A 10,562-nucleotide genomic window follows, 5' to 3' on the forward strand; every position below is an offset into this window, starting at 1 on the left:
ATATTTAAACAATGCAGAAAACCTGGAAGCATTCTGCCATTGCAGGATTTGCTGCTCCATGTTCTTCCCAGGTGGTTTTTAATAGGTGCACTTTGCTTGTCTGAAAAAAGAAAAAATATATTTTGAAGCGATTTCTCTGCTAGTCCCTTGAAAGATGGGAAAGTATCATCCCTTAATTTCTAGAACAGACTCTGGCATGGGTTCCCTGACCAGAAATCTGCTTTATGAAGGTTTAAGTTTGCCCCATATGAATGGTCAGTGGCTTTTTGAAAACCCAAATAACGGATGTCTTCATAAAGCATGTCCTTGTCCCAAAATCTGAGGGAAAAGTAAACCTGGGAGTCTCCATGTGGAGCTGTGGGGGTTTCAGAGCACTCTCAGCCCTGCCCGTGCCTGTGTCCCAGGAGCTGCTCCAGGAGGAAACCCGCCAGAAGCTCAACCTCAGCAGCAGGATAAGGCAGCTGGAAGAGGAGAAGAACAACCTGCAGGAGCAGCAGGAGGAGGAGGAGGAGGCCAGGAAGAACCTGGAGAAGCAGATGCTGGCCTTGCAGGCCCAGGTAGGGCACTGTGAGTGGCAGCACTTGTGTGAGGAGCTGTCCCAGAGGGGTGTCCCAGAGCTTTGGGGAACCCATCGTGGAACTGGCATGGGTGCTGAGCAGATTTTGGAACCATTACCATTGCAGTAATGCTGCGTACCCTGAACTGTGATGGGTACATTGCCCTCTGAGAGCCTGAGAACTGCCAGGTTTTGTGTTCCCTTAGCCTGCAGGAACAGCTGTTCTGTTCTGCCCTTTGCCCTGTGCCTTTCCTCCTGCTGCTCTGAGGGACTTCCCTCGCTCTTGTTGACTTTCAGTTGGCTGAGGCCAAGAAGAAGGTGGACGATGACCTGGGAGCCATCGAAGGCCTGGAGGAGATGAAGAAGAAGCTGTTGAAGGACGTGGAGTCCCTAAGCCAGCGCCTGGAGGAGAAGGCTCTGGCTTATGACAAGCTGGAGAAGACCAAGAACCGCCTGCAGCAGGAGCTGGATGACCTGATGGTGGATCTGGATCACCAGCGCCAGATCGTCTCCAACCTGGAGAAAAAGCAGAAGAAGTTTGATCAGGTACTCCAGTCTCCTGTCACCTTCCTGGGTGTTTAGGATTTTTAAATGGCATCTTGTTCTTGTTGCTGAGCCTCAGATAAGGCAGGATGTGGCTGCTGTGCTGTGGTTATTGATAAATCTGTGAGCAGCTGGCCTTTGTCAGGAGCAGCTTGTCACTCCCAATTCTCTGAGCCAGCTGCCACCTCTGAGGCTTGTTAGATCAAGCTCTTCATGTAGAAAAAGAGAATTATGCTGGAACAAAAACTTTATAGAGTTTTACTGTAGTCCCTCAAGGTAGAATAAAAAAGGGATCTGAAGAGTGAAAGATGGGAATCCTATGAAACTTGAGCTTGCTGAGTATCTTGTAGCTTGCTTTCCCCCTCTCATCCCCAAGCAGCCGTAGCTGTTGTCTCCTGGCTCTTTGATCACAACCAAGGGACCAGGCAGCTCCTGGAGGCCAGTTAAACTCAGAGCATGAGCCACTTCCTGAATAAAACACCTGAGGCAGGAAGGACCTGATCGTGGAGCTTAGCAGATGGATTAATTGTTTCTTATGTCCAGATGCTGGCAGAAGAAAAGAACATTTCTGCCAGGTATGCAGAGGAGCGAGACCGTGCTGAGGCAGAGGCGAGGGAGAAGGAAACCAAAGCCCTGTCCCTGGCCCGGGCCCTGGAGGAGGCCCTGGAAGCCAAGGAGGAATTTGAGAGGCAGAACAAGCAGCTGCGTGCAGATATGGAAGACTTGATGAGCTCCAAAGATGATGTGGGCAAAAATGTGAGTATGGTTCCAGAGGCTGTTTGCTACAGACTGGGAGTGACAGGGTTATTCCCTTCTCCCGGGCTGGGGAAGGGTCTGTGCACCAGAACAGAGCTTTCTGAACCTCACCCAAAATACTGGGGGGATTAGTGCTCAGAATAATTGTTAACATCTTCAAAAGCTGTATTCACACCCTTGTGGAGATCCCAGATCCCAGTTTTATACTTTTGGGTCAGTGGAGGTGGGACTGCAGTCAGATAGAACTGGTGGTGTGTTGCAGCTGTGACAGATGAGGGCAGCCACGTCCCCATTTCTGTGTTGCTGGGTATATTTATTGTGTGTAAATGAGGAACAATGAGGATTTCTGTTACCTTTGGTCAAGCTGAGCTGCAGGACATGGTTGAACCAGGGGCAGAGCAGAACTGTGACCCTTCAGGGTGCTCCCTCCTGCACCCAGCTGAGGCAGCAGCACAGACCCCTGTCCTTCCCTGATGGTCTTTGCTGTGTCACCGTGTCCCAGCCCCTCATCTTTACCCAAGAACCAGATTTCCCCTTCTGCCAGCCTGGGTAGGGAGTGGGTCTGCCCTGGCACCCCGGGGCCTGTGCTTCAGCCCCCGGCTGCTGCCGTGCCCGCTGTGGCTCCCTGCCAGCCCAGTGTGGGCAGCTGCAGCCCCTGACCTGCCCTGCTCTCACAACCGCTGCTCAGGGACACGCTCTGATCAGAGCTCCTGCCGCAGGTCCACGAGCTGGAGAAGTCCAAGAGAACCCTGGAGCAGCAGGTGGAGGAGATGAGGACGCAGCTGGAGGAGCTGGAAGATGAACTGCAGGCCACAGAAGATGCCAAGCTGCGTCTGGAGGTGAACATGCAGGCCATGAAAGCCCAGTTTGACAGAGATCTGCAGGCCAGAGATGAACAGAACGAGGAGAAGAAGAGGATGCTGGTGAAACAAGTACGTGTGTCTTACTTTGAGGTGTAGTCAGGAGGGGAGGAAGGGCTTTGGCCAGAATTCTGGGCCTCTGTGCTACCAGAAAGATGAACCCCTTTGCTTAAAGATTCCATCCAGTGGAAACCCCAAACCACAGCATTTTTACAAAGCACACAATAGTTCTGCCCACTGTCCCCAGGCAGTATCAGGTGGTACTGGTGGCCTCCAAAGCCACTCCACGAGCTTTGGCTGTTGCTGCCTGGGTGTATTCCCAGGACAGGCATATCTCAGCTGCATTTTCAAGCCCACCCTATTTGATGTCCAGAACAAATCCATGGATGCTGAGATAGACTTTTAAATTAAGTGAACAGTTTCCTAAATGCAAATCATGGCAGAGCTTCCCAGTTTGCCAGGCCTGAGAATTCTGGGAACACAGAAATCAGAAGAGCCTCAAGAAATGCCTTTAGAGGATCATTCTTGGTTCTAAATTAACATTAAGTGTTCAGGAACAAACCAGGCAATATTTCAAGATTTATCCCAAGAAAACAAAACTGAGAATCACCAGTGTAGAGATATCTTAGGAATAAACCTGGCCTGCAGGGCTTGGAAGGTCACTGCAGGACAAAGTTGCTGTTATCTGAACTGGACAAGAGCTCCTGACCTTGCACTGGCGGGGAGATTTGCTTCAAAAGAGAATTTTCTTTCATGTTGGTAACCTGTGGCATTTCTGGCTCAGTTTGTTTTTGCATAGGTTTGGCTCAGTCCATGTTGCCTGGCTGTTCACACACTCTTGTTTTATTTTGGAAAGAGAAGTTGTTGGTGCATAAGTACCAGTAACAGGCTGTTCAAAGGGAATGGTTCCATTGTTTTTTTGAGACGAGGGGGTGATTCTGCTGCTTATTTTCCACCAGAGTTAGCTCCATCCCCCGTGGTGGCTGGCAGGGGTGGGCATGAGGCTGAAATGGAAATGCTGCAGGAGCTGAGTCTGTCCTGGGGCTCCCCTGGTGTTCAGTGCAGAGATCTCTGCTCCCACTGGGCTCGGCCCTGCCCCGCGCCTCCCCCTGAGCTGCCGTGCCATGGGGAGTGCCCATGGCCCGGGCGGGCCCTGGGGTGCCCGGCTGGCCCTGCTGGGCCTGGCCCTGATGCCCTGCCTGGCCCTGATGCCCGGCCTGGCCCTGCTGGGCCTGGCCCTGATGCCCTGCCTGGCCCTGCTGGGCCTGGCCCTGATGCCCTGCCTGGCCCTGATGCCCAGCCTGGCCCTGCTGGGCCTGGCCCTGATGCCCTGCCTGGCCCTGCTGGGCCTGGCCCTGATGCCCTGCCTGGCCCTGATGCCCTGTCTGGCCCTGCTGGGCCTGGCCCTGATGCCCTGCCTGGCCCAGGTGCGCGAGCTGGAGGCCGAGCTGGAGGACGAGCGCAAGCAGCGTGCGCTGGCCGTGGCGGCCAAGAAGAAGCTGGAGATGGACCTGAAGGACCTGGAGGGGCAGATAGAGGCTGCCAACAAGGCTCGGGACGAAGCCATCAAACAGCTCAGGAAGCTGCAGGTAGGCACAGCTGGGCTGGGAGCTGGATTCTGTCCCGGGAGCTGCCCAGGGGCCGCTTCCATCCAGTGCAGCTGCAGCTGAAGGCAGGAGGAGAGGCAGACTGCACTGATGAGTCTGAGATTTATCCAGCCTGGATTTATCCTCTAGGCAAAACTCATCACTTTATAGAGTCACAGAACACTTTGGGTTGGAAGGGACCCTGAAGCTAATCTTGTTCCAAACTCCTCTCCCACAAAACCACTTTCCACATGGCTGGCAGTGCCCAAGGCCACGTTGGACAGGACTTGGAGCAACCTGGGATAGTGGAAGGTGTCCCTGCCCATGGCAAGGGTGGCACTGATGATAATTAAGGGCCCTTCCAGCTCAGGTCATTCTAAGATTCCACTCTGTAATTCTGTGGAATGCTTGAAGTCTTGGACTGTGATATTTCTGACCAGGCATTGAGGGGTGGAAAGATGAGGAAATGAAATTTTACCATACAGAAGAACTGGGAATGCCTTGAAGTGGCATGAAGCCACTTTGGGAGAACAAAGGGGCTGGAATGCTTCAGAGCTGGGATGGGTCTTGTGATGGTCCTGATGCAACCTGGCTGCTCCTCACCTGCTCTCCACCTGCAGGCTCAGATGAAGGACTACCAGCGGGAGCTGGAAGAGGCCCGAGCATCCAGGGATGAGATCTTTGCCCAGTCCAAAGAGAGTGAGAAGAAGCTCAAAAGTCTCGAAGCAGAAATACTCCAGCTCCAAGAGGTGAGATGGAAATCCAACAGATTTTTTTATTGTTTAGAGTAAAGCAAAGATGAGAGGGTTAAAAAAGTAAAAAGCAATGTAGTGAGCTGGTCAGAGAAATGGGAGCCAGGAGAACTCTGGCTCCTCTGCTCCAGGCCATCAGTGAGGCCTTACAGCTCTGTAGGGGTCTGGACTTCCTGGACAGCAGGGAAGCTTTACTGCTGCTGAAACACAGAGTCAGACACTGCAGTGTCCCTGTGCCTCTCCTTCTGCTTCAGCTGCAGGGCAAGGCTTGCAGCAGTTGCCCAGACTCACCACACTTCCCCTGGAGCCTTCACAGATAACCTGGCCCTGCTTGGGGCTTCTCCAGGTGGATTTGGGTGGCCTTTGACCTCAGTGTGGCACTCACAGAGCATTTCATCGTCCTTAGGAAGTACTTGAGTGTTTCTGCCACTGAATGCAGATGTATAATGTGAGGTTCAGTGCTGCATGTGCTCTTGTCCTGAAGCTTTTTAATTTTTATTCTCTTCTTGTCTTCATGCTGAGAACTCTGTGAGAACCTAAAACATTTGCTTGATTTTGCACCTACTTTACACTGACTCTGTCTGTCAGAGCATGGGGCACAGTGGTTTCTCCTGCTGCTGAGGGCTTGGGGGTTACTGATCTTCACAGATTTTTCCCCTTTGCTTTGGGTGAGGAAGGCTGCAGGGACAGGGAGAAGTGACTCCTCTGCAGTCCCAGGGCAGTGAGGGACCATCCAGCTGATGTGTCCTCCTGCCTTATCCATGAAACCCCTGGGACATCCCAGTTCACAGCATCTCCCAGCTGCTGGAGCTGTGTCTGCAGGGGCTGTGGGACTCCTGGGGCTGCCCTGACCGTTTCCCACCCCGGCAGGAGTTCGCGGCGTCGGAGCGCGCCCGGCGGCACGCGGAGCAGGAGCGCGACGAGCTGGCGGACGAGATCGCCAACAGCGCCTCTGGGAAGTGAGTCGGGCTGAGCTGGGCAGGGAGGGGCAGGATGGAGATCAGGGAAAGCTCCTTCCCCAGAGGGTGCTGGCATTACCCAGGGAATGGGCACGGCCAGAGCTCTGGGAGCCCTTGGACAGCGCTGCCAGGGTGGGAGCGCTGGGGTGTCTGCAGGGACAGGAGCTGGATCCTTGTGGGTCCCTGAGCTGCCCTGAGCTGAGTGACCTCCCCAGGAGCTGTGCTGGCTCTGGGCACGGCCTGACCCTTCCCCCGTGCAGGTCAGCGCTGCTGGACGAGAAGCGGCGGCTGGAGGCTCGGATTGCCCAGCTGGAGGAGGAGCTGGAGGAGGAGCAGAGCAACATGGAGCTGCTCAACGAGCGCTTCCGCAAGACCACGCTGCAGGTGAGCCCCGGGCAGCTCTGCTCTGCTGGCTGTGACTGTGACAGAGGCCCTGGTGGCACTGAGTGACCTGTCCCCTCCTGCCAGGTGGACACGCTCAACTCGGAGCTGGCCGGCGAGCGCAGCGCGGCCCAGAAGAGCGAGAACGCGCGGCAGCAGCTGGAGAGGCAGAACAAGGAGCTCAAGGCCAAGCTGCAGGAACTGGAGGGTTCTGTCAAGTCCAAATTCAAGGCAACCATTTCTACTCTAGAAGCCAAGATTGCACAGCTTGAAGAACAACTCGAGCAGGAAGCCAAGTAAGGGGAAAAGACCTGCTTGCCTGTGTGTGTTGAATGGCTGAAAGTTCCAAGCTGGATGTTTCTGAGGGGCCTTGGGTTTACTGTCTGGAGACTCCTGTTTAGGGGATAAACTTTAACAAGGCAGCTGTAGAGTAACTGGGGCTGGGAGTTCCAGAATGGATTTGCTTCCTACCAGCTGCATGAGTTCTGCAAGGTGTCAGTGTCCCAGAGCCACAAGGTGCTGCAGGAGTTTCCTGGCACAAGCTGAAATGTCCCCTGGTTGCTTGGTTAGGGGAACTGCTTATCTGGGACAGCTTGGAATGAATCTTACTCTCTCCAGAAATCTCTCTGCAGTCAATTATTCATCTGTCCTTGCAATCCTAATCTTAAAATTCACTTTTTTTAGCTGGTTCCTCCCACTGTTTGCAGGTGGGGCTTGTCCTACCACCGCCTCTGTCCTTTCTGTGCTCTGGGCTCTGCAGCAGGATTGTGTTACTGGTTAAGCAGCAGCTTGAAAGCTGCTCTGTCCAATCTCCTTGTGAGGGGACCTTCTGAGCCCTCTTTGTCTCATGCTCACATAGCCCCAGGGCAAAGGCTTTGTGCTCTGAGAGCTGCATCCCTGCATGCCAGCAGCCCCTGTGCATGCATCAGCTGCATTGCTGTGTCTGGCACGTTCAGAGAGCTGCACCAGTTACACTTCAGGGGGGCAGATCTCAGTTCCCAGCCCTCGGGCAGTGGGACCAAGGATGGCTTTGGCTGTTGCAGGGAAAGAGCAGCTGCCAACAAGCTGGTGCGCCGCACGGAGAAGAAGCTGAAGGAGGTTTTCATGCAGGTGGAGGACGAGCGGCGCCACGCGGACCAGTACAAGGAGCAGGTGGGTGGGGGCTCAGTGAAACCTCTGTGGAGAGGAGCTGTATGGGAAGGGAATCTAGAGAGGCGATTAAACCAGCAGGGATTCTCCTGGTGGGTGTGTGAGCCCTGCTGGGACGGGCTGTTCCCACCCTGCTCTCCCGGCGTTCCGGGGTCCTGCACGAGGCTGTGTGGTCCCCGGTCAGGGCTGCAGCTGTGGGGTGACCCCGAGGGCTGGCTCGCTTGCAGATGGAGAAGGCCAACGCCAGGATGAAGCAGCTGAAGCGGCAGCTGGAGGAGGCGGAGGAGGAGGCCACGCGCGCCAACGCCTCGCGGCGCAAGCTGCAGCGCGAGCTGGACGACGCCACGGAGGCCAACGAGGGGCTGAGCAGGGAGGTCAGCACCCTCAAAAACAGGCTAAGGTCAGTGCCCCTGGAACACCGGTACTGGGATTGATCCGAGCCCATGGATGCCATCCCTGGGGAACATCCAGCTGGGGAGCTGCTGGCATCGGGGATGGCTCAAAATGGAGCTTGGTGAGGAGAACGAGGAAGCAGCCAGATACTCCACAGGGATATTCTTGACAGCTGCAGGGATGGATGGGATATTGGGAAGGAGTCCTTCCCTGGGAGGGTGGGCAGCCCTGGCACAGGTGCCCAGAGCAGCTCTGGCTGCCCCTGGATCCCTGGCAGTGCCCAGGCCAGGCTGGAACACCTTGGGACAGTGGGAGGTGTCCCTGCCATGGCAGGGGTGGGATGGGGTGAGCTTTAAGGTTCCTTCAAACCCAGAGGACTCCAGGCTTCCATGAGGGTGTTTGGGGGTGATCTGCCTAAACCAGTAGCTGCTGTGTCAGCTTTTAAAATAATCTTCCCAAACTGACTGCCAGGGAGGAAGAGAGGTGAGACACTGGGATGGAATTCTTTACTCAGAGGGTGGGCAGCCCTGGCACAGCTGTGGCTGGCCCTGGATCCCTAGCAGTGCCCAGGGTAGGGTTGGATGGGGCTGGGAGCACCTGGGGCAGTGGGAGGTGTCCCTGCCATGGCAGGGTGGAGTGGGCTGAGCTGTCGGATCCCCTATCCCGTGCCATCCCGTGCCATGCCGTGCCGTGCCGTGCTCCCGGGCGGTGCGGGACCTCCCCAGCTCTCTCCCTTGGCAGGAGGGGGGGACCCATCACTTTCTCCTCGAGCCGCTCGGGCCGGCGGCAGCTGCACATCGAGGGCGCCTCGCTGGAACTGTCGGACGACGACGCCGAGAGCAAAGGCAGCGACGTGAACGAGGCCCCGGCCGCCCCCGCCGAGTAGCGCCGGCCCCGCCTGCATGCAGAGACCTTTCCAGACCTTGCCAGACCTTTCCAGACCTTTCCAGCCCCGGCGGGAGCGCGGCCAGCGCCCTGCCCTGCCCTCGGAACTGCCTTGTGGCCGGAAAGCTGCCTTACGACCCTCGGCATGTGCTACAAGGTTCCTTATCATAGGTCAACCATGTCTTAAGGCTCTCCAGCCTCACCACACTTGTACCCTGCTTCAGATATAGGTACAACTGCTTTTTTATATATAGTAAACAACCGGGATCGTCTCTGTTCAGTGCATCTCTTTTCCAGATACTCATTGTAAAGCCATTTTATAAAGCATCATGTGAAGGATGAAACTTTTTTTTATCGATCCAGAAGCGTCATTCCCAGCGGGTGGGGGGCCAGGACAGACCCCTTGCCGTGGCTGTGCATGCCTTGTGTCCAGCAGCATCCTTCAGGCTCCGGGCTGGCCGCAGCCTCTCGGATCAGTGAAGACCAAACCGCTCCCGTTTCTTTCTTTTCTCCCAGTCGTTGTGATCCGCACACGAGCCCTGAGTGAACTGTGAAAAACGGCCTTGGGAAGTGTTAGAGGGAAGTGTAGGGATGAGTGAGTAGTGCCCGTTTTTATCCTGCAATCCCATTTGAAGTGTTCTCAGCACCTGCTCCATCCGTTCGTGTCCATGCAGTCCAGGCAGACCGAGGTGGGTCCCGTCCCCTGCAGGTGCTCGGAGCCCCGGGGCCCTGCAGGCACCGGCCTGGGAAATGTGAACACCAGTGGGAAATAAACACAGCACAGGCTGAACTAATTTATTAATGTCAGGCCCTGGGGGCTCCGGGCTCCCGTGGGGCCGGGGCTCGGGGCTCCCGCCCTGGATGGATGGATGTTGCCTGCCTACAGTTAACATGCCAGTGGATGTGAATCCTTTTTTTTTTTTGTTGTTGTTTTGTTGTTGTTTTTTTTTATTTTGAGCAGTATTACAGTGAGTAGTTAGCGTTCTTTTTGTTTAAATAGCTGAAAACTGACATTACAGAAAGTGCCTTAGACACTACAGTACTAAGACAACGTTACATATATAATTTGCCTATATAACAATGATTTAATGTATTAATTTTGACTGTGCTTCATATCATGTACCTCTCTAGTCCAAGTGGTATTATTGATATTAGTGACAATGAATCAGTGTTAACTAGGAAACTTCCTCTGCCACATGCTCAAAACCCATGGATTTCCCTTTTTGGTTAAAAGCTTTAACATCTGTCGCAAAGGTTTTGTTGTGTGTGTTTGGATATTTTTAATCAAACTGGCTGTTGACCACCAGGCGTCTGACTGCAAATATCTTGTTTTCTTGTATACCCATATTTCTAGACAATGATTTTTGTAAGACAATAAATTTATTCATTATAGATGCGGCCGCCTGCTCTGTTTACTTACTGGAAGAGCTCTCCCGAGGCTGGCATAGACCTTAATAAACGAGATATGACTGGAAGCTGCCTTTTCCCTTCTTCCTGTTTTGTTTGCTTGGTTTTTTTTTTTTCTTTTATTTTGGTGGGCTGCTCGGGGTGTCTGTGTGGGGCCAGGGCCCCCAGGACATGGGCAGGACACAGGCACAGCCCCGGGGAGAGAGGGATGGAGCAGCCCTGGAAGGAATGGAGCAGCCCTGAAAGGGATGGAGCAGCCCTGGAAGGGATGGAGCAGCCCTGGGAGGGGATGGAGCAGCCCTGGGAGGGGATGGAGCAGCCCTGGAAGGGATGGA

The 10,562-nt window shown here is 54.6% G+C and overlaps 1 protein-coding gene across 4 annotated transcripts in view; it reads left to right on the plus strand.

Annotated features, from left to right (window-relative positions):
- Window positions 1–10,295, plus strand: part of MYH10 (myosin heavy chain 10) — an 81,928-nt gene extending 71,633 nt beyond the window's left edge. For 3 of the 4 annotated variants that reach the window (XM_072937128.1, XM_072937130.1, XM_072937129.1), the window contains 12 exons: window positions 405–557; window positions 854–1,102; window positions 1,643–1,855; window positions 2,575–2,787; window positions 4,143–4,298; window positions 4,916–5,050; window positions 5,924–6,012; window positions 6,273–6,396; window positions 6,481–6,689; window positions 7,437–7,545; window positions 7,770–7,942; window positions 8,677–10,295. In XM_072937128.1, the coding sequence (XP_072793229.1) occupies window positions 405–557; window positions 854–1,102; window positions 1,643–1,855; window positions 2,575–2,787; window positions 4,143–4,298; window positions 4,916–5,050; window positions 5,924–6,012; window positions 6,273–6,396; window positions 6,481–6,689; window positions 7,437–7,545; window positions 7,770–7,942; window positions 8,677–8,821 (1,968 nt within the window). In that variant the 3' untranslated portion in view covers window positions 8,822–10,295. Of the gene's footprint in view, window positions 1–404; window positions 558–853; window positions 1,103–1,642; window positions 1,856–2,574; window positions 2,788–4,142; window positions 4,305–4,915; window positions 5,051–5,923; window positions 6,013–6,272; window positions 6,397–6,480; window positions 6,690–7,436; window positions 7,546–7,769; window positions 7,943–8,676 lie in introns of all 4 variants that reach the window. The other variant, XM_030287582.4, reaches the window with a different exon arrangement.
- Window positions 10,296–10,562: the final 267 nt, after the last annotated feature.

Source organism: Taeniopygia guttata, chromosome 18 (genome assembly GCF_048771995.1).
Source record: "Taeniopygia guttata chromosome 18, bTaeGut7.mat, whole genome shotgun sequence".
NCBI classification, from domain to species: Eukaryota; Metazoa; Chordata; class Aves; order Passeriformes; family Estrildidae; genus Taeniopygia; species Taeniopygia guttata.